This window comes from Antechinus flavipes, chromosome 5 (genome assembly GCF_016432865.1).
Source record: "Antechinus flavipes isolate AdamAnt ecotype Samford, QLD, Australia chromosome 5, AdamAnt_v2, whole genome shotgun sequence".
Classification (NCBI taxonomy): domain Eukaryota; kingdom Metazoa; phylum Chordata; class Mammalia; order Dasyuromorphia; family Dasyuridae; genus Antechinus; species Antechinus flavipes.
The window spans coordinates 279,563,605-279,586,766 of NC_067402.1; the positions used below are offsets into that span (position 1 = coordinate 279,563,605).

Genomic DNA, 23,162 nt, shown 5'->3' on the forward strand with positions numbered 1-23,162 from the left:
GAGTTGGAAAAAAGGAAGGAGAAAGGGAAGTGGAAGGGGAAGTAAAAAGGGAAAGAGAAAGGGAAGGGAAAAGGGAAGGGGAAGTAGAAATGAAAGGGGAAGGAAAAGGGCAAGAGGAAGGGAAGGGAAGGGTAACAGGGAAAGGAGAAGGGGAGAAAAGGGAAGAAGCATTTTTTAAATTTACTACGTTGTAGGCCTGTGCTGAAGGTGTTCTAAGTGTTTCATTTGATCCCAAATTCTCCTGGGTTTAAGACCAGCTCTTTACTCACCACACTCTGCTTCCTATGTGGAGGGAAAGAATGAGGCAAGATCCCATACGGTCCCCCGTTCAGTGGTGGAACAATCGGGTGACCTTAGAGTACCAGGATTGGCCACCTCCACCAAGAACTGCTCATTCACCAAGAATCAGCCATCACAGAAAGGCAAAAATCGCTTCTGGCTACGCCATTGACGCCGGCTCCTCAAACAAATAACAACTCCTCTCACACTCGTAAGTACAAAGCTCCAAAGTGTTTATTAAGAATTAAAAATACTGTAAAGAAGCCATACAGTTCATTTCACAGTCAACTAAACGAACGTCTGAAATTACTCCAAATGGAGAAAAAACAAATGGCTTTAAAGAACAGGACAGGACAGACCATCAGGAACAGGGCAGCTCGGGGATGGGGACAGAGCAAACAATGACATGAAATGCAGTGCATACTTTTTTTTTTCCCACTGACAGACAGGAATCTACTTATTAGGAGATCCCCATGAGTATCATTTTTTTAAAAAAACGTTAAAAAAAAATAGGTTATAGACATTTGGTCTGCATACCTGAGGGGACGCCCCATTCCGCTGTGCTGCTCCTGGGATATGATTCAAGAATATATCAGACCCCTGTTCTGGGCTACTAAGTCTAGAGAGTTATCTGATGACCCAACTAAAGATTTGGCACAAGTGGGCTCAGGATTACTCAGTGTGGATGCCCCATCTTGGCATTCGGAGCCTTCCGAGTCTTGCATAGTTACCTTGGATATCACTAGAGGATGTATAGAATGGGGGTGGGAAGAAAAGGGATGAAAGAGAAACTATGAGAAAGCACCTATGGGAAGGACTATGGTAAAGTAGTTTAAAAAAAAAAAAAAAACACTAGGAATCGGTATACTTTTTTTCCCCCCTAAATTGTGCTGATGTTTCTGGTTTCCAGCCAGTTTATAAGTGGAAGACTTATAAGTGATTGACATCTCATGGAAAACTTGGGAGCCTCCCCCCATCAAAAAAAGAAAAATAAATTTATTTTCCTTAAGGACAATTTTAAGGAACATCCTTTTATTATTACTCGAGTAAAAAATGGTGGCCAAGGTGGCCCTTTTGAGGCTAATGATGCTAACCCGTTCCTGTTAATCCTGAAATCAATCCTCGTCCTTCTGTGATGTTTTCAAACATCCTTTTAGAAGGAACCTCGGATTCCAGAAAATGGGGACCTTTCAGGGAGAAAGCTACAAGTCGATACAAAAATAACAAAGCAGCCATAGCCCTGTTTTCACAGGTTTAGCCTAACAATGGCAAATAAATTAAATGAGTTGGCAAGGGGGCATGGGAGAATACCTGGGCGCTTCCATGAGTGTCTATTGCTCGTTACAAAGAGGGATGAATCTTTTTTTTTTTCCTTTTTTGGCCATGAGAGACGGTGAAGGATGGGGAGGGAGGGGACTTTAAAATTCCACACCAGCATCGATAACTCATTTAGACATTTTCATGAATTTTCTCCACTTTCACAAACAGTCGATCCAGATCGCTCCTCAGGTCGTCCAATAAACTTTTCGTCGACTCTAAATTATTCTCATTGGTTTCAATTTTCACCGAGTAGGCGACCAGACTGTCCACGGCAGTCCTAACCATTTTTAGGTCTGATTCCAGCTGGCTTAAGGAGGACCTCAGGTCATCCACCGACGCCAGTTTTTCTAGATAGTCAGGAGGGAGAGAAGCGTCCCCCTGGGTTTTGTCAAGCAGAGTGCGGACCTGCTTCTGCACCTTCTCCAGGGAGTCCACGGCGCTGGGAAGCTCACTCACGCTCCTCTTCAGCTCCTCCACGTCATTGAACAGGGAGAGCTGGGCCTCCCCCAGGCTCCTCACGGTACTCCCCAGGCCCTCTTTATCCGCATCCAACAGCCCATGGGAAGCCGTGATGCCTTCGAGGTGCTCCTGGAGGCCGGCCAGCTGATGCTCATGCTCCTGGCTCCGGGAAAGAAGGGACTCCAGAGTTTCCGTCTGGCGAGAAGAGGCCGTCTGGATGGCCTGGAGGCTGCCTTCCAGGTGCTCAAACCTGGATTCCAAATCATCACTCCTCCTCTGAAGGGAGCCCAAGGCGTCCGTGTTCTTGAAAATATCGTTCTCTTCTTGCTGGCTGGAGCTCGCTTTGACCTGGCGGACATCTTCTTCCAGTCTCTTTATCTCGTTGGGGAGATGGGACAAGGAAGCCTCCGCCTGAAGAATTTTCTCCCTCAGGGACTGCAAGGTGAGATGTTCGTTATCAGCAGCCTCCCTGAACTTTTCCTGCTCCTGTTTCAAATTCACCAACTCTTTGACTTCAGTGTAGACATCAGATTCCATGTTCTCCAAGGAACTTTTCAAAGACTCGATGTCCTTTTCTCTGGATTTGACGGAGGTCTGAAGTCCATCCACCACGTTCCTCAGTGCCTTCAGGTCATCTTTGTACCAATCTGTCTCCTCCAGGGAGGCGATCTTGGCTTTCACCTCATTGATTTCCTTCTGACTCCTCTTCTGGACGTCGGTGAATATGGCGATGTTCTCGTTGATGGACCTGGTGAGCTCTGTGAGTCTCTCTTCCACGGTGTGCTCCAAGGAGTTGAAATCCTTCTCCCTGGCGTCCTTGACTACGTGGATGCCATCCGAAAGGTCCTTCAGGATCTCGTTCTGCAATTTTTGCAGCACCTCGCTGATACGGTTGATCTCGTTCTCCCCCTGCTTGATGGCTTTCTCCGTCAGCTCTTGCTTATGTTGGGAGTTTTTCAAGATGGACTCAAAACTCACGAAAGTAGACTGCAGAGATTGGACCTACAAGAGAAAGGCAGAGGTTAATCTTCCACAGAAGCAGATGGATTTACATCCACAGCAACCTGGTAACCTAAAATCAATCAAACAGAATTTATAAAGAATTATAATATCATTTATAAATCTTATAAAAAATTATAAAGGCTATGTGGGTATCAGAATTCAGGACTAAGGCTGTGAGTGCCCCAGGATTGGGAATAGTTCATTTTTTTCTTTTTTAATCAGATTTATTAGATAAAGGCTGGCGTGCTTATCAAATCTGGGAAAGCTTGAGAGAGAACGTAATAGATGACCAAGTTTGAATCCAAAAAAGATCTAGACTAGCTCAAATGAAAAAGGACAACCAGGATTTCAAAGGGCCTTCAGTACCAGGCTATATAAGGATCAGTTGAAAGAATTAAAGGATATTAATCTTATAGGAAAAAAATCTGGGAGGGCTGAGGGGCAGAGGGAAGATGAAGTCAAACCTTCAAATAGCTAGATGGATAGGAATGGGACCTGAAGGGTCATGGGTATAGGGAACTCCTGGTAAGCAAGACTCCTTCCACCAATACAAGGCAGTATCTTCTCTGCAACTTCTGATCTGGGAAAGTTGCCTGGGGTAAATGAGAAGCATTTGTCCATGCAGTCAATATGAACACAGATTTGAAGCCAGATTGACTAGCTCTTTATCCACTACAACCTAATAAGGTAAAGTTGTTTTTCTCTGTTAAGAGATAAATGTAAACTCCTACAGTTTGGTTTAAAGAATCATCTTCACACATACAAGGCTGGCAAAGCTTAAGAGTTAATATTTAAAAGAAGATCTGAAGATTTTAGTCAACATCAAATTCAAGAAGCATCAACAGAACAACCAGCCAAAAAAAAAAAAAAATCTAATGAGATCATCAGCCAAATGACCAATATCTAAGATGGAGAAATGGCAGGTCATAAGACTGCTATTTAAAGTACTGGACATCCTCAAAGTCTTAGTGCAGTTTTATGCTATTGGTTTAAATAATTGGGTTTCTATATATATATATATATATATATATATATATTATTATAATTAGGGGCCATGATGTATTTTTTGCATGCTACTATGGGTTGGGGTGTACAGCCAATTATAAATTTTCATTATATTTGCTGTTGTTGTTTGTCCTTTGTTTTAACCAATGACATCAGGAGGATGTCTTGACCTGCAAATGGATTGGATTTAAGTGAGAGAGGGTTGTGCAAAGTCATTGTTCGTTCTCCCTCTCTCTCTGGCACTTTCTCTCTTCCTCTTTGTCTCTATCTCTTCTCTCTCTCTCCTCCAGAATTATCAGAGTTCAGATTTCAGAATTCAACAAATGCTACAAATTAAGACTTGACTCATTGTCTTATGAATGTCCAGGTATCATTCTAGAAAAAAGTGGATATTCACTTTAGAAAGCACTGAAGATTTCACTTAAGAAAATGATTGCCTTTTCCTTAAAAATGTGAATTAAAATATTTATCACTTTTTTCTCCCTTTGGAAAGTCAGTTATTCACCATTTATCAGTCCATCCTTGGTTACAGATCCCCCATTTTAGAAAGGACTTTAATAAACTGAACAATGATTGAAGAACAACCAGGATTTCAAAGGGCTTTCAGTACCAGAATGTAGAAGGATCAATTGAAGGAATTAAAGGATATTAATCCTATAGGAAAAAAAAAATTCTGGGAGGGCTGAGGGGCAGAGGGAAGATGAAGTGAAGTCTCCAAATAGCTAGAGAGACATTTATTATTTTCAGGGACAAGGGTCATGGGTACAGGGACATTAATTTCAGGGACAAGGGATTAGCGTATTTCTGCTTGGTCCCACAAGGGTATATACAAGGAATAGATGGGAAGAAGTTGCAGAGCCATTTCCTGATAGCACTCTTGGGCTATAGAGGACTTGAAAAAGATGACTACAGGACTACTTAATGGGATTATTAAAAGGGATTTTGGATCCTGTTCAGGTTAGATTAAATTAGATTGCCTGTGAGTGCCCTTTCAGCCATGCTATATACAGGCTGTATGACCTTGGATGAGTCATGGTACTTTGATGGCCCCATCAGTAAAATGGGAATACCTGTAGGACAAATCACACGTGATTGCTGTGAGAATCAAATAAGACGACAGATAAAAAATACTTTGAAAATTGTAAAATATTTTGTTGACTCATTTCAGTCCTGTCTCACTCTCTATGACCCCAGTTGGGATTTTCTTTGCAAAAATACTGGAGAAGTTGGCCATTTCCTTCTCCAGCTGATTTTACAGATGGGGAAACCGAGACAAACGAGGTTAAATGACTTGTGCAAGATCACCCAGCTACTAAGTGTCTGGTCCTCCTGACTCGAGGACCCATGCTCTATCTAGCTGTCCCTGTTCCTATCACTCATAAAGCCTAATTAGTTCAATTAACTAAAACATCATGACTCCAAAGAAATATGAAAATGCACATCCTTTTTTTTTTGCACAGGTGGGGAACTATGGGTATGGAACACTCCATTTAACATCAGACTTCTTCCATATATTGGTTAGTTTTACTGAACTGCTTTTTTTTTTTTTTTTTAATTTTGTTTCATAAGCAATAGCTGTCTGAGAGGGCCGGGAGGGGGAGGAGAGCTATATCGGGAAGGGAGCGTGATAGAAGAACAAAAGTTAGCAATAATTTGTTTTTTTAAAGGAATACTATGGTGGAATAGGGGAAAAAATGTTAGTTTTGGAGGCTGAGTTCAGATCCTGTGCTAAGCTACCTACATAAACTTGGCCAAGTCAATTTTCTTGGTGTGGATCCCGATTTCCTCATCTGTAAAATACAGAAGTTGGATGAAATGAGCTCTCGGGTCTTTCCAGATCTGAATCTCAATGGATAAGAAGGCTACAGTCAGGGGTTCAGGCCTCCTTTCGGTCACTTGGTCTGTCTCACTTTTTTTTAGACCAGAGTGTACAATCCCAGGCTATGGTGCAAACGTAACCTATTTTTCTGGAGAAGAACTTGGTAAAAATGGATGCCAGGATCAGGACCAGCCTGAATCTACCACTATATGTTCTCAGTTAGCCTTCCCACTGGGAGGTTAAGGGCGTATCCTCCTATGGCAAAGGGAAGTGGCTATTATTAAGTTATGAGAGCATTAATAGATTGCCCAAATCCTGAACCATATGGAGTAACAGGATGATGAAAGTGGAAGAAGAAAAAAAAAAGAACTGGATTTGTAAGCTATGGGTCTGAGTCTGAATTCACCTGCTGACACTGACAGGTAGGTCACTCAGTTTCCTCAATCAGTAAAAAGCGGGGAGGGATAGGTTGAGTCCCTTCCATTTCTGAATCTAGGATTCTGTGACCTGGACTTAAATACTGAGCCTTGTAATCAGTAGTCAACTTACTACCTGTGAGATAGTGAACAAGTCACTTCCCCCTTCTGAGTCTCAGTTTCTTACTTTAAGTAAAGGAATTTTACTTAAAAGGGACTTTAAAAGTAAAGGGGCAGGATAAGATAAGAGTTTATGGAGTTCGGGACTTGTAGTCAGAAAAATCTGAGTTTAAACTTAGTCTCTGACATTTATTAGAGATGATCATGGGCCATTTAGCCCCTCTCAGCCTCAGTTTTCTCATCTGTGTCTTAGGAAGTGACAGACAATAAACTCCATCAGGTAGGAGCTACCTCTAGTATTGTCTTCATTCACATTTTGAGAACACTTTTTCCTCATCATTATTATTGCTAGGAAGTGTCTGAGGCTGGATATGAACTTGGAAAATGAGTCTCCCTGACTCCCTATGGCATCCCTTACCTGTCAAGTATTACAATCCCCATTTGAGAGATGAGGAAACTGGAGCTCACTGAGGTTACAAGAATAGCTCAAGATCACATGCATAGTTACTGCCAAAGAAAAGGCTGTGTGACCCCGGGCAAGTCACTTAATCTTGATAAGGGAAGGAGAAAAGGGAGGAAGGGAAGAAAAGAGGAATAGAGGAAGGGTGGAAGGGAGGGAGAAAGGAAGGAAGAGAGGAAGGAAGGCAGGAAGAAAGGAAGGAAGGAAGGAAGAGAGGAAGGAAGGAAGGAAGAAAGGCAGAAAGGAAGTAGGGAGGAAGAAAGGAGGGAGGGAAGAAGAGAGGAAGGGAAGAAGAGAGGAAGGGAACAAGGGAGAGAGGGAAGAAGAGAGGGAGGAAGGGGGAGAGGGAGAAAGGGAGGAAAGAAGGAAGAGAGGAAGGAAGGAAGGAAGAAAGGAAGAAGAGAAAAGGAGAGAGAAAATGAGGGAAGAAGAAAGAAAGGAAGGAAAAAAGAAGGAAAAGAAGAAATAAGGGAGAGAGAAAGGGAGGGAGAAAGTAGAAAGGGAGAGAGGAAATAAGGGAGGAAAGAAAGGGTGGAAGGGGAAAGGAGGAAGAAAGGCAGGGAAGAAAAGAGGGAGAGAGGAAAAGAGAGAGAGACAGTGAGAACGTCAAAGTGCTCTCATTTTCCAAATCCAATGCTCTTTCCAAAAAACCATGATGTTTAAAGTAATTCTCTTTCCTAGAACCCCACAGTAGGTGCATGTTGGCAGTTGTTAATGGACAGAGTGATGGCTTCTCACTGACTCCCTGGTCCCCGATGAGCTTCCATTCTGCGGGTTGGCCCAAGCCGGAGGCTAGAATCTGGATCTGAGGCCCCAGGGAGCCCGTGTCCTGAGCGCCGGCCAGGAGGCAGGAGGCTGACGAGGCACTCTGGGCTCTTCCTGACCCTCCACCACCGAGTTTCTGTGACTTCGAAGTGTCCCAACGTTGTGATGGCCAGGAGAGTCCCGGCCCCGATGTGGGCAGACTGTAAGCCGCCCCAGCTCCACTGGGGCTTCCCTTCATTTCAAGGCTGGAATGTCCCCCGGCGAGGGGGGCCCTGGAGTTATTTTTAGCCACAGGGGGCTGGGAGTTAGAACAGAACAGGAAACATCTCTGGCAGTCAAACGCTACACGTCCAACAGCTGGGTAACTGGCCGGATTCCCTTAAGCCAGCCTCGGCCTGGACTGCTCCCAGGGCACCCAAGGAGCGTTCCTTCCCCCAACCCATCCATTCATTCAACAGGCACCTCATACTTGTATCACTGAGGGGAGATAAGAGACAGTGAGGTGATGGAAATGAGGAGACCGGGGTCTAGTCTTGGCCCTGAATCACTGCCTGATAATCCCTTCCACTGCATCTCTTTACCAACATTTTTTTTAATAATCATATTTCTTTTCCTTAGTGATCTTGTGTATTTTATTTGAAGCAATTACATACATTACTCTACGAAGGGGTTGGAAGGTTTCAAAGACAATCAAAGGGGCACAAACAGGGTTAAGCATCCATGAACAAGGACAAATCTACCTATCTCGGGCTCCAAAGAGATCTACTAATAAATAGGTTTATTTGCCAGAGTCTTAGAGTTTCAGAATTGGAAAGTACCCCAAGTCCAGCAAGGGACCACCCGATCCTAGACAAAAGCAGGCTAATGAAGAAGTCTCTCTCCTGAGGAGCCCATTCTTATCCCATGGACACGATAAATTCCACTCTGGAATAACTGCTGAGGCCAAACTACAATGGAGGGGTCCTGGTCCCCCATCTGGCAGGGTCTTTATTTACTCACTCTTATAATAAGATGATGACACAATGACAACCACAGACCCATCCAGATTCTAAATCTAATTTCTCAGCTAAGTTCCTTACACGTTGAGATCTGTGTGATCCCATGCCCAAAATTCAAGTTCTTCTCCTGTCACTTACAAGTGATGTGAACTGAGGAATAAGGTCTTGGGATCTCAGTTTCCTTATCTGTATCAAGGAAGTTGAATTTAGTACCTGGAATCTTTTCTAGCTCTAAATCTATGATGTTCAAACCTTTTCGGGGTGAGAAATCTCCCCTCATTCCCAGGGCAGAAAATGCACAGGATTTCAAAGAGCCTCAGTTTGAATCCTAAATCTGCCACCATGTATCATCTCAGGTAAATGACTTCTTTTTTGTGTCTCAGCTTCCTCATTTATAAAATGATACTAGATAAATATTACTACAATGTTATCATTATAACTGCTGCTGTTGTATTTCAGCTCTCCCAGAGAGATTATGGGCTAAATCAATATCACTCAAATGCAAACTAACATTTGCTAAGCAACTGAGCCTTCTTTGCCTTCAGGTCTCTAATTCCTCTTCCTGGTCATCTCCCTGTACAGTACACCTTGGCTGACCATCAAATTTATCTTCCCCCATCCCTCAAGCCTGGCTCTATCCCTGGGGCCCCTGAAAGGGGAGGTTCTGCCTCATCTACCCAGAGAACAACTCCCCCTTTACAATTTCCCTTTATGTGCAAGTCATTCCCATTAGAAAGTAAACGCCCAGAGGGCAAAGATTCGCTGGCTTGAATTTGTATCCTTAGGGTTTAGCAAGCAGTCTGGCAAAAGTTAAGTCCTAGAAGCTTTCTCAATTCATCTATCTTTTACCTACTCATCCATTTATCTGTCCATCTACTTTTCTCTATCACCTATCTTTCTATCTACCTACCTGTTCATCCATCCATCTATACATCTATCCATCCATCTCTCTATCCACTTATCTAACCATCCAACTATCCATTCCTCCACCTCTCTATCCATCTATCTATCCATCCATCCATCTCTCCACCCATCCATCTGTCTGTCTTGTCTATCCATCTCTCTATCCACTTATCTAACCATCCATCCCTCCACCTATCTATTATGTATAGAATAAAGCATGGCCCTGTCCTCATGCGGCTTAGAGTCTAGTCAAGAGACAGGGCACGTAGCTAACACATAATAACTAGATGAGATATTAAATACTCCATGAGGCCTTAAGGCTGGAGCGGGAAGTTCAAGGGAAGAGAGACCACTGAGCAAGGGAAGGTGTGAATTAGGGGTGAAGAATGATCAGGGAAAGCTTCATGGGGAAGTTATAAGTGACTTGCGCTTTAAAAGATGAGTAGTATTTCACTGAATGTGATATAGTAGAGAGAACTCTGGCCCTGAAGTCAGAGCACCTGAATTCAAATTCTCCTCTGATGCTTAAAACTTACAGGATCCAACATGACTAATATGGAAATATATTTTGCACGACTGAACATATATAACCTCTATCAAATTGGTTATCATCTCAGGGAGGGGAGAGGAAGACAAAAAACTTGGAACTCAATTTTTTCTAAACTAATGTTAAAAATTGTCTTTACCTGTAACTAGAAAAAATATTTAAAGTAATATTTAATAATCAATTAATAGTTAATGATTCATAATTGATATTGACCCCAGAGTCTTGAAGCCAGAAGGAAACTCAGGTATCAACTAGAGTCAACCAGCCCTAACCATTTGTCCCTTTCATCCCAGGCTATCCAACTGAGCCTACCCGTCTTACTAGCTGAGGATACTGAGAAGATGTTGAGAGAGCTCTTTAAGTTACAGCACTTCATCTATAATTATTGCCTCTGAGCCCTACCATCACCCCAAGAAATATGGATGGCAACTAGGTGGGACAGGGAGCAAAACCTGAACCAAGTCAGAAGGAGCTGAAGTCAAATCCTTTCTCAGATACTTATCAGCCATGTTACCCTGGGTTGTCACTTGATCTCACCATGCCTCAGTTTACTCATCTGTAAAATGGGAATGCTGATGATACTAGCATCTATTTTATAGTGTTATCATGAGAACCAAATGAGGATATCTATAAGGTGTTTTGCAAACCTTAGAGTGTTGTACATAAATGCTCAATTATTATTATTATAATATCCATTTTACAGAAGAAGACATTGAGATTGGATGATTTAGGTGTGGTCACATAGAAGGGTGTCAGAGATGGGGATTCCGAACTAGATCTTTCTGTATCAGAGTCCATTATTCTAGTCAGTTTACAAACTGCCTCCTCAGTTGCTTTTAAAGAATAGAAGGAAAAGGTACAGGAAGAGCAGACAGCGTGAACCAAGGTAGAGAAATTCAGCACATGGGGCAGACGGAGGGAAAATGTTGAAGTCAGGGAGTAATGAGAGATCAGTGGATGAGATGATCAGTGGCTTCCTCTGGCTGCCTGCTGAAAGGTCAAGAAAGTCTAGGTAGAGGAAGCACCTGAGATTAATGATCACTGAGTCACAATTCAAAAGTTCTTAGAAAAGCAACTTGAAACCAATCTAGGTAATTCCACTCAAGAACTCTGGATGAGAAGGAAGGGATGGGTCATGATCTGTACCAGTGGAGGGGATGCCCATGTCTATAACAGTCCAGATCCATTAAAATATCAAGTGAGGTAGTGTAGAATAATGGGTAGACACTATATAAAACATGGTGCTTGGAACTCTAAAATTCCTTCTAGTTCTATAATGTACGCTCCCATAAATTTAATCACATTTCAGCCATCTCATTTTGTAGATAAGGACATAGAAATCCAATGTTACTTATGATCTCTGCTCATCAGTGGCAAAGCCAGGAGCAGAAGCACAAAAAAGTCATGGAGAAGACTGCAAAAATCCATCTTCAGGGGCAGCTAGGTGGTACAGTGGATAGAGAATCAGCCCTGAAGTCAGCAGGACCCGAGTTCAAATCTGACCTCAGACACTTAACACTTCCTAGTCACTTAACCCCAACTGTCTCAGCAAAAAAATAAAAATAAAAATAAAAATAAACTACAAAATGTTATTTATTAGCTTTGTCAGTAGACTACAAATCCTGAGAGACCTTATTTTTTCTTTCTTTTCCCACCTTTCCCTTTTCACAATGCTTAGACCTACAGACATTAAAGGGAATAAAAACATTACATTTGGTGGTTTACATTGTGCTATATATAGGTTACATGTCCCTGAATTCTCACTATAAACTTATAAACTAATAAAACTTTTAAGTTTTAATAAACGTAAGATATAAATTTACAAGATTATAAAACTACCATTAGCCACATTTTTACAGATGAGAAAACTGAGGCTGGGAAGTGACTTACCAAAATTCATCCTAGTTATGTTAGTTAAGTGCCTGAGGTGGGATTCAAACTCAGATCTCTTTGATTCTAAGTGTAACACTACCCACGATCCCACCTCCCTATCTACTTTACGTAAGGGAAAGAGTGAGTAAAGGAAAAACAGGGGCTAGTGATAGGTCTCAACTATATTCTACATTTAATCATTCAACTTTCTGTATGGGCAGAAGGGCACTGTCCACAAGCCACCGGACCCTCTTGGGTTGGAGGCCTGATTCGCTGTGAGTGGTCAGGACTAGCTAAGGAGCTGATTTTGGCTTCCTCCAGCTCACTTAACAATGGATTTAGTGTAAAAGGGAAGGGGAGGAGCAAAGCAGATCACCAAAGGTTGGAGAAAAGGGGTGGGGACGCAGAGCAGCTTCCTAAAGTCCGGGAAGTTTATTTCCATGGATATCCAAGATACACATCTGTCCCTCAGTGCAGTAGGCCATGGCTGGAGAGGTGACAAGATCCTCCAGGAATACACCTCTCAGAGGTCTCCCTGGCCAGCTCTGAGACTGGCTCTCCAGCCAATGCTCTGGGTGCCTTTTGGCCACCCAATCCACTCTTATCATCTCTCCAGATCCACCATCCTCCCCAAATAGTGTATATCAGCATGCTGTTCAAGCCTGCAAGGGTTAATGGGGTTAAACACCCTTCTCCTGAATGTGGAGGAAAAGAGCATCCCTACTCTTCACAAACACCAGGATATGTCTCCCAGCTCCAGCACACACTGCCTCAGTTTACTCATCTGTAAAGTGAAGAGACTGGCTAGATCAGGTGCGGGCCACCTGAAGGATCCACAGGATCCACAACCCTTCAGGCTGCCTGAACTGTGTTAAAATGTAACTGGGAAATATTTAACCAAATAAATAAAAACAGACAATGCTACATTTTCTTAAACTAAGTCAATAAGTATCCCACAGGGATCCTTATGTGCAGTCTGGTTTCTATCAGGGTTTAACCTCTAAGATTCCTTCCATTTTGTGAAAACCTAAAAACATCTACAAATGTCTATGAAGTCTCTTTTCTTTTTTTTTTTTTCCAAAATGAGCATTAATAATGCTACAACTAATTCTTTTCCTTTTTTTCTAAGATCATAAACTTTAATTATTTTCCTTTTTTTCTTTCTAAGTTAATAATGCTACAACTAATTCTTTTCCTTTTTGCCTAAGTTAATAATGCTACAATTTTAATTCTTTTCCTTTTTTTCTAAGTAATGCTACAACTTTAATTCTTTTTCATTTTTTCTAAGTTAGTAATGCTACAAACTTTATTCTTTTCCTTTCATTTTCTTTTTAAGTAATGCTACAACTAATTCTTTTCCTTTTTTTCTTTCTAAGTAATGGTACAAGTTTTATTCCTTTCCTTTTTTTCTTTCTAAATTAGTAATGCTACAACTTTAATTCTTTCCCTTTTATTTTCTTTCTAAGTAATGCTACAACTTTAATTCTCTTCCTTTTTTTTTCTCCTAAGTTAGTAATGCTACAATAGCTATGGAATATAAAATAAAATAAGCATTATCAATTATATCACTACTTATATTATGTTATTCAGTTTTTTTTTTTCAGTCTAGTCCAACTCTTTCTGATCCCTTTGGGAGTTTTCTTGGCAGAGATACTACAGTAGTTTGCCATTTCCTTCTCCAGTTCATTTTCACAAATAGGGAAACAGAGGCAAACAGGAAGAAGGGAGTTGCCTAACTATTAAGTGTCTGAGGTTAGATTGGCACTGAGGAAGAGGAGTCTTCCTTACTCCAGGCCCAGCATTCCATCTACTGTATCACCTAGCTGCCTATTAATTATATTAGTCAATAATTTATATTATGTATATTAATTTAAAATAATTTAAATCAATGATTTAATAATTATATAATGCTATCCATACTCAAGAGAAAGAACTAATTGTCTGAATATACATTTAATAATTTATAATAAATTTAATAATAATCAAATATTAATTTAAAATAATAATTAAAATTAATGGTTTAATAATTATATAATACTATCCCTACCCAGAGAAAAAACTGATTGTGTTTGAATACAAATTGATGCATCCTTTCTTTTTTTTTTTTTTAAATCTTACTTTCCTCAAGGTTTTTTGAGGGGGAAGGGAACATCTATTTTTTTTTCCTCAACCTGACTTTTATGGAAATGTTTTACATGACTTTACATGTCCTTTCTTAATGGGGATTGCAGAGAGGCAAAGGGAGAAAATCTGAAACTCAAAGTTTTAAAAACAAATATAAAAACAATTTTTTTACACATAATTGGAAAAGAAAAATACATATAATCATGTTATTTTATCATGATTATGCTATTAATAATAAAAATTATTTGTGGTTCACTATATAAATAGGCTATTTATATATAGGAAAAATGAGAGGGCTGTACTGGAAGAACTCAAGTTTTTTTCAACTCTAAATTATCAAGTCAAAAGACTCAGGTTTAAATATACTTCTGACATTTACCATCTGTACAATCTTGGGCAAAGCAATCTTGAATCTCAGTTTCCTCATCGGAAAAACGAGAAGGTTGGACCAGAGGGCCTGTGAGGTTCCTTTCAGATTTTGATCAATGAGCTTCCCAATCCTGGATCCCCAACTCAGTCTGGGATGCCAGGGGAGGACCAGAACTGGCTACACTCTTGCTTCTGTCTGGGACGGCTTGGGTGGGGCCCAGGCTCAAGGCAAGACTGACCAGATCTCCCCAGCCCCCCTGGCTCTTCTGCACACTCAGCTGTTCCAAGTCATTGAAGAATCAGTGCAAAGAGACTGGGAGTTTCCTTCCAGGTCAAGGCTAATGTTTTGTGACAGGTTCCCTTTGCTAATCAACCCTCCGGCTGGCAAAATACTACTGCAGCCCTATTTGATACTTGAGGGAAAGCAGAGAAACACTTTTGGAAACGTGTTTTTCCCCTACTGTCTAAATAAAAGACAAAGAGGGACTGTTTGGAGGGGAAAGATTGTGCCCCCCCCCTTCCCTGCCCCCTAGCCCGGGGCTGGCTCGGGCCAGTTGCCCAAAGATGCTCTGAAAAGGACCCACTTGGTTGGATTTCTCCCTGACTGGAGCATCCCCCTCCCCAAAGGGCCAGGATGGTTTGATCAGAATCAGGGACACTCCCAGACAGAGACAGATGCCAACTTCTGGCTCCCTCTCCAAAGCAGACTCCGGAAACAAGCAGACCAGAAGGCCTCCTGGACTCCGGGGTTGGGGTCAGAAACAGGTCCAAAGCTCTCACATTTATTAGAATGTGACCAGGAGCAAGTCTCAGTGGTGCAGTAGATCGGATACTGGACCTGATAAAACCTACCTGAGTTCAAATCAGCTCTCAGAGACTTACTGTGTGGCTCTGAGAGCAAGTCACAAACTCTGTGACCGTTCTCACTTTCCTCATCTGTAAAATGGGGACAATAACAGCAATCAACTTCGAGATCAAATGAGGTCATATTTGTAAATTGCTTTTGCAAAGTTTAACGCACTAGATAACTACTGAATATTATAATTATAATCTATCCTCCAGACAGCTGCCAAAATGGAATTTCATATTCCTAAAGCACACTTCTAACTAAATCATCCCCAAATTACCATGGGGGAAGGAGAGGAGGGAATCCTCATGCTTTGCACATGCTGTTTCCTATACCAGGAAAACCCTCCCTCCTCACTTCTGTTACATTCAAAGCTCCCATGCTACATGATATCCCTCCATTCCCTTCTATAACTTTTTATTTTCATTGTATATTACTTTGGTATTAACTGAAATGTACAAATAGTCCTATAGCCCTCCATCATTTCTCATTTTCTTTGGAGATAGTTTGCATCTATTTTTGTGTCCATGCAGCTCCCCCCCCCCCCCCAAAAAAAAAGAATGTAAATTTTAAATTTAAAATGTAAATTCTACGAATGTTCTCTTTTTGTCTTTGAACCCTAGCCTGATAGCTGGCACATAGTAGGATCTAATTCAAAGCTTGTTGATTAACATGTATGAGCCTTAGTTTCCTAATCTTTAAAATTAAGATAATACCACCAAAAGTACATGGAACTCAAATGAGTTTTATACACAGTGCTTAGGATCATACATAATAATAACTACTAAGTAGAAGACTGGGACTCATCTTCCCGAGTTCAAATCCAGTCTCAGGCACTTACTAGCTCTGTGATTCTTGGCAAGTCCTTTCACTCAGTTTCCTCATCTGTAAAATAAACTGGAAAACCATTCCATTATCTCTGCCAAGAAAACCTCAAATGGAGTGATAAAAGAGTCAGACACAGCTGAAAAAAAAAATGGCTCGAAACAATTAAGGTTTACAGAGCATCTTAGAAATATTACCTCATTTGAGCTTCACAAAACCCTAGGAAATAGGTGCTATTATTATTCCCATCTTACAGTTGGGGCAGGCAGACTTTAAATCGACTTTTCCGGAGTCACACAGCTTGTGGGTATCTGATGCCAGATTTGACCCCATCAGCCGGGACACCTAGCTGCCTAGAGAAAGGAACCTCAGATGCCCTTTTTATAGATAAGGAAAATGAAACTCTCTAGAGATTAACCGGCTTGCCCCAGGTCCAATAGGTTCTTAGGATTATAGATCTAGAGCTGAAAGGGGCCCAGGAGGCATTCTAATCCAATCTCCTCATTTCATAGAAAGGGAATCTGAGGTATTACAAGTGGGGAAACTGAGGCATTTACAGCTGAAGAAACCAAGACCCCAAGGTCATAGCTATTGAGCCCACTTGGCTAACGTGAAGACACTTGAGTCAGCTCTGCTGTGAATGTGGGACTTAGAGGGACGAGGACATGGGGGATGCTTTGAAGCTGCCCTATTTGGAAGGAGAAGGAAAGGAGGAAGAGGGGCCCTTACCTTGTGCATGACGCCTTGCAAGCCCTGGCCCAGCTCCTCTCTCTGCCTGGTGAAGCCCTCATTTCGGAGCCGGATTTGATGGACTTCCTCCAAAACGTTATGGACGCACCACCCGGAGAAGCCGGCCCCGGCGATGAGGGTGAGGTAGAAGAGAAAGTTGAGAACCTTTGCCAGCTGGCCAAAGAAGGAGGAAGAGGAGGAGGCTGGGGAGCCCACTGAGTTTTTCCCACCACCACCTCCACCTCCCCGATTGCTGCCTTTGGGGTGGGACTGCTGCTGCTGCTGCTGCTTGGGCTGTTGGTTCTGGTTCTGCTGCTGCTTGGGTTGTTGGTTCTGGTTTTGCTGCTGCTTGGGCTGTTGATTCTGCTGCTGCTGTTGCTGATTCTGCTGCTGTTGCTTGGGTTGTTGGTTCTGCTGCTGCTGTTGCTGCTGCTTGGGCTGTTGGTTCTGGTTTTGTTGCTGCTTGGGCTGTTGGTTCTGCTGCTGCTGCTTGGGCTGTTGGTTCTGATTTTGCTGCTGCTTGGGCTGTTGGTTCTGCTGCTGCTGCTTGGGTTGTTGGTTCTGCTGCTGCTGCTTGGGTTGTTGGTTCTGCTGCTGCTGCTGCTTGGGTTGTTGGTTCTGCTGCTGCTGCTGCTTGGGCTGTTGGTTCTGTTGCTGCTGCTGCTTGGGCTGTTGGTTCTGCTGCTGCTGCTTGGGCTGTTGGTTCTGTTGCTGCTGCTGCTTGGGCTGTTGGTTCTGCTGCTGCTGCTTGGACTGTTGGTTCTGCTGCTGCTGCTTGGGCTGTTGGTTCTGTTGTTGCTGTTGCTTGGGTTGGTTCTGCTGCTGTTGTTTGGGTTGTTGATTCTGTTGCTGTTTGGGTTGTTGATTCTGTTGCTGTTTGGGCTGTTGGTTCTGCTGTTGCTGTTTGGGCTGTTGGTTCTGCTGCTGCTGCTGTTTGGGCTGTTGGTTCTGCTGTTGCTGCTGTTTGGGCTGTTGGTTCTGCTGCTGTTTGGGCTGTTGGTTCTGCTGCTGTTTGGGCTGTTGGTTCTGCTGCTGCTTGGGCTGTTGGTTCTGATTCTGCTGCTGCTTGGGTTGCTGCTGCTGCTTGGGCTGTTGGTTCTGGTTCTGCTGCTGCTTGGGCTGTTGGTTCTGGTTCTGCTGCTGCTTGGGTTGCTGCTGCTGCTTGGGCTGTTGGTTCTGCTGTTGGGCTGACTGCTTGCCTGGCTGGGGCGACTGCTTGGGCTGCTGCTGCTGCTGGGGCTGCCTGGGCTGCTGCTCGGACTGCGGCTGCTGCTGCCTCTTTGCCACGTCATCGGGGCCGCCCGCCGGGTGGGCGCCCTTCTCGGAGGGGGCGGACGAGCCCTGGCCGCCCTTGGAGCCTCGCTGCTTGGCCGAGGACATGGCCGGGCCGGGGCAGGGGCCGGCTGGCCGGCTGGGAGGGTGGGTGAGTGAGTGGGGGGAGCCGCCGCCGCCGCCGCCGCCGCGCCGCCGCCGCCCGGATCCCGAGCGCGCCTGCCTGTCCGTCCGCCCGCCTGGCCGCCGCTCCGCCCGCCCGCCTGCCGCTCCGCCGGGCCGCTCGTGCGCCCGCTGGCCGCCTCCTCCCTCCTTTCTCCCGGGGCGCTGGGGGCACCGAGGCGCACGGGGACCTCCTGGCCGAGCTGGAGGAGGACGCCGCCGCCGAAAGGGAGAGAGGAGAGAGAGGGAGAGTGCGCCGAGAGAGCGAGAGAGCGAGAGAGGAGAGCGAGAGAGGAGAGAGAGAGAGAGGAGGAAGGAGGATGGGCCGGGAAGAAGGAGGGGGCGAGAGGAGCCGCCGGCCCCGCCCCTGCCGAGTGGGGAGAGACTGCCACGCACGCTAACCGGAGCCGGCAACCCCTCCCCTGCCCGGCGGCCCGCCCGTGCACCTCCCTTCCCCGTGCGCCGGCCCCGCCCCGGCCGCCACGACCCCAAAACGGGGAGGGGGCAGAGGAGGAGAGCGGCGGCGTTCGGGGGAAGGGCTTCCTGCCCGACGCGGGGGAAAGCGGGAAAGAAAAGTCTGGCTCCCTTCCCGTGCGGGCGTGTTCCTGGCCGGGGGAGCCCTACTCCGGCGTGCCTGCGCCCCCGGCCTTGGGCGGCCGAGAAAATGGGAGGCCTGGCGCCGCCGCTCACGTGGATACCCTTGGGAGGGGGCGGGGGGACCCCGGCGCTGGCTTCGACCTCCTGGCCCATGCCCACCCTCTTTATGCAGAAGAGCCGGCTGGGGCCCCGGGAGGAGAGGTGATCTCGGGATCATGGATAACACATCCGGATCTGCGAGAGACCCCGGAGGCCGTTTAACCGGACCCCCTAGTCCTCTACGGAAGGAAACTGAGGTCCTGGAAAGAATAGGGATCATGGCTCATAGATTCGGGACTTTGAGGGACCCCGGAGGCCGTTTAGCCGGACCCCCTAGTCCTCTACGGAAGGAAACTGAGATCCTGGAAAGAATAGGGATCATGGCTCATAGATCCGGGACTTTGAGGGACCCCGGAGGCCGTTTAGCCGGACCCCCTAGTCCTTTACGGAAGGAAACTGAGATCCTGGAAAGATTAGAAATTAAGGTTCAGATCCGGGACTTTGAGGGACCCCGGAGGCCGTTAAGCCGGACCCCCTAGTCCTCTACGGAAGGAAACTGAGGTCCTGGAAAGAATAGGGATCATGGATCACAGATCCGGGACCGCAAGGGATCCCGGAGGCGTTTAGATAGACCTTTAGTCCTCTACAGAAGGAAAATGAGGTCCTGGAAAGAGTAGAAATCATGGCTCATAGATCCGGGACTTTGAGGGACCCCGGAGGCCGTTTAGCTGGACCCCTTTGTCCTCTACAGAAGGAAACTGAGATCTGGAAAGATTAGAAATTAAGGCTCATAGATCCGGGACTTTGAGGGACCCCGGAGGCGTTTAGATAAATCCCCTAGTCCTCTACAAAGGAAACTGAAGTCCTGAAAAGAGGAGGAATCATAGATAACTGATCTGGGACTGCAAGGGACCCTGAGGCGTTTTAGTTCGACCTCCTAGTGCTCCAGAGAAGGAAACTGAAGTCTAGAAAGAGATCATGGATCACAGATTGAAGGCTGCAAGGGACCCCGTAAGCTGTTTAGCCAGGACCCCCTAGTCCTCTACAGAAGAAAATGAGGTCCTGGAAAGAATAGGGATCATGGATTACAGATTGGGGTCTCTTCCCTCACTGCAGAGGGTGCTGGACCTAGAGTCAGCGACACTGAAATCTCTTAGTTCAAATCCAGCCTCAGACATTTCCTAAACGGGTGACTCTGGGCATGTCACTTCACCCTGTTTTCCTCAGTTTCTTTATCTGTAAAATGAGCTGGGGAAGAAAATGGCAAGCCATTCCAGTATCTCTGCGGGGTTGGGGGGTGGGGGGCCTCAGAGAAGGTCAGGAAGAACCTGACAAGAGTGGACAACCCCAATTCCTGAGAGGGAATTTGATTTAGGATCATAGAAGCATAGATTTAGATCTGAGAGGCCACTGAGTCCAACCCCTTTCTTACTCAGAGAAAGAGAAGCTGAGCTGAGGGGAAGGATCCTAAATTCATAGATTCATGGCTGGAAGGGAGTAAAGGGGCATCTAGTCCAGTCCCCATGTTTTCCATTGAAAGAAATGGGCCCAGGAAAAGGAAGGAATCTTGAAATCATTCAGAACTGGAAGGGCCATCTAAACCCCGAACTTTATAGATTAGGAAACTGAGGCCCCACAAAGGTAAAACAACCCCTGACTTGTATCTAGGATATTTTAGAGGCAGGACTTAAGTCTAGAATTTAGAGGCCCAAACTAATGACCCTTTGACCACATGGTCTTGGATTTAGAAGGGAAGGGACCTTTGAGGACCTCCCCCACAGCAGAGGATAAAACAGGAGACTTGCCCTGGACTCCCAGCTCTGCCTCCCCAGGTGACCTTGGGCAGCTGATCCATCATTCCTCTGCCTAAGGGAGGTCCTTCACTCCTCCAAACGGTTCTCTCCTCTGTAAAACGAGAGTTCCATATTAAGTGATCTCTAAGACTCTTTCCTCCCCGGCTCTAAATCCATGGTCTAATGTAGGATGGAGTAAGGCAAGAGACTTACACAGTCATATCGGCATTTATTTGAACGCTGGACCTTCTGATTTCAAAGTCAATCTACTTTCCATCACAACACATTACTTCTTGGTTGCTCGTTGGTATTAAATCCCTTGGTGTAAGTCTCAGCAGGGTGATATTTGGCCACCCCCTCCTCCCAGCAGGGGTAATTATGTTATTTTGGAACAAAAGAAGCTCTGGCCCCAGCAGAAAGACCCCAAGCTGCTGGCCTGATTGGCCCAGTATTAGAACTAAAAGAGACCTTCAAGGATGTCTAGTCCAACTCCCTCATTTGACAAATGAGGAAACTGAGGCTTAAAAAGGGAGTGCGATTTGAATCTCTGATTCTAAATCAGGATAGTTTCCTTGGTGCTAAACTATCTCTTTTATGTGAAAGAGATGGGGTCCTTTCAGATGGGAGCAGGAGATTCTAAGGGCCCCCTCGATGAGACAGTCTATTTTATAGTAGTTGCCAAACTTGGCACATAATAAGTTACCATTCCTACTACCTATATATACCCATTAATAGATGTAGTATTTGGGGAAAGGATTAGGGACCATAAGTCACCGTCAATCAACGAGAATTTATTTATAGGACAGAGTTGTAGTTAGAGAGTACAAGATTTGCATTCAAATCCTGCCTTGGACACCAATTGTCTCTCTCAGAGCAGTAGCTAACATTTCTGTACTGACTTTCAAGTCTGATAGCTCATCTGATCCTTACAACAATCCTGTGAAATCCCTTAACCTCCACTCGTCTCAGTTTCCGCTTCTGTAGAATGAGGAGCTTGGACTACATGGCCCACTGAGTTCTAGATCTATAATGCTAAGAGAATTGAGAATCAGGAGAATTTAGGACTACAGATCAGCCTTGGACCCTTAGTGTGATCAAGCAACTCACAAACTCCCTCTAACTCAGCTTTTTTGTTACCTGGATAGCCTTGGGTAAAGAGCTTTCACCTCTAAAAGCCTCAATTTTATCACCTGTAAAATGGGGCTAATAATGCTTGCCATGTCTACCTCAAGGAATTTCACCTCTAAGAGCCTCAATTTCATCATCTATAAAATGGGGCTAATGATGCCCTCCAAGACTACCTCAAAGAGTTATTAAAATTTAAATGATCTAAAGTATGCGAAAGTACTACAGAAATATTAAGCAATACAAATAAACAGTACATCTTGCCTTTGCCTGCTACTGTCTACGTGGGGCTTGATTGAAGTGTTTACTTTCACTGAGATTCAGTTTCCTCATCTGTAAGTGGGGTTGGCAATATCTGTGTACTGCTCTCTCTCCACCCCAACTCTAGTTAGTAGAGGTTTGAAAGAAAAGGAAGAAGTGGCCAAATTTAACTGGAAGTGTCAGAGAAATTGTGATGTACCTCTTGGCCCCTGGAAACTTGAATTGAAAGGTTCAAGTTAGAAAAATTAAAAAGGAAGGAAGAATGTCTCTCCACATCTGGCCTCCTCCTTCCACAAGCTCACTCTCCATGTGATGAAATAAATGCATGAAAGTCCAATCAAGGTCACTGTCAAAAACAGTGAATTTACTCAACTAACTCTCTCTCTCTCTCTCTCTCTCTCTCTCTCTCTCTCTCTCTCTCTCTCCCTTTCTCTCTCTCTCTTTCTCCCTCTCTCTCTCTTTTTCTCTCTCTCTCTCTCTCTCTCTCTCTCTTTCTCCTCTTTCTCCTCCCCTCACCCTTCCTTTTCTCTTCTCTCTCTCTCTCTCTCTCTTCTCCCTCTTTCCTTCCTTCCTTCCCTCTCTCTCTTTACCTTCTATTATTCTGTCTATCTGTATCTCTCTTCTTTCTTCTCTCTGTTTCATTTTCTCTCCTTCCTTCTCTCCTTCCTTCCTCTCTCTTTCCCCCCTCTGTATTTATCTGTATCTTCTCTCTTTTTCTTCCTATCTCCTTCCTTTTCTCCCTCCCTCTCTCCCATTCCCCCCCATATTGCTGTCTGTATCTCCTTTCTTCTCCCCTTTTTGTCTCTCCTCTTATTCTGTATGTCTCTGTCATTTCTTCCAGTCTCCATTAAAGAAAACTGTCCAAGCCAGCTACATATCATTCGTCTACATGCCACATGTTGGATTTTCTCAGCCTTGCCTTACCCCTCCTGTCATTTGACTTTCTTTTATTTTATTTTTTTTCCATTAGAATATAAACTTCTTGAGGATAGGAACCAAATTTCTGCTTGTGTTTGTATTCCCAGCATTTAGCCCAGTGCCTAGTACTTAGTAA

General features: G+C 44.4%; 1 protein-coding gene across 1 annotated transcript; it reads right to left on the reverse strand.

Annotated features, from left to right (window-relative positions):
- Positions 1 to 495: 495 nt before the first annotated feature.
- CKAP4 (cytoskeleton associated protein 4) lies at positions 496 to 18,326 on the reverse strand. The gene is made up of 2 exons (XM_051961461.1): positions 16,860 to 18,326; positions 496 to 3,060 (listed from the first exon to the last, which is right to left on the reverse strand). The coding sequence occupies exons 1-2, from the start codon at positions 18,237 to 18,239 to the stop codon at positions 1,729 to 1,731; spliced, it is 2,712 nt and encodes a 903-aa protein (XP_051817421.1). The 5' UTR covers positions 18,240 to 18,326; the 3' UTR covers positions 496 to 1,728.
- Between the last annotated feature and the right edge of the window lie 4,836 nt (positions 18,327 to 23,162).

What these genes read in the sequence shown, in the direction of transcription:
- CKAP4 (XM_051961461.1), bottom strand. Translation starts at nt 18,239, where the DNA reads ATGTCCTCGGCCAAGCAGCGAGGCTCCAAGGGCGGCCAGGGCTCGTCC. An exon ending in TGCAAGGCGTCATGCACAAG is followed by an intron (nt 3,061 to 16,859) that starts GTAAGGGCCCCT and finishes TTTCTCTTGTAG; the next exon opens with GTCCAATCTCTGCAGTCTAC.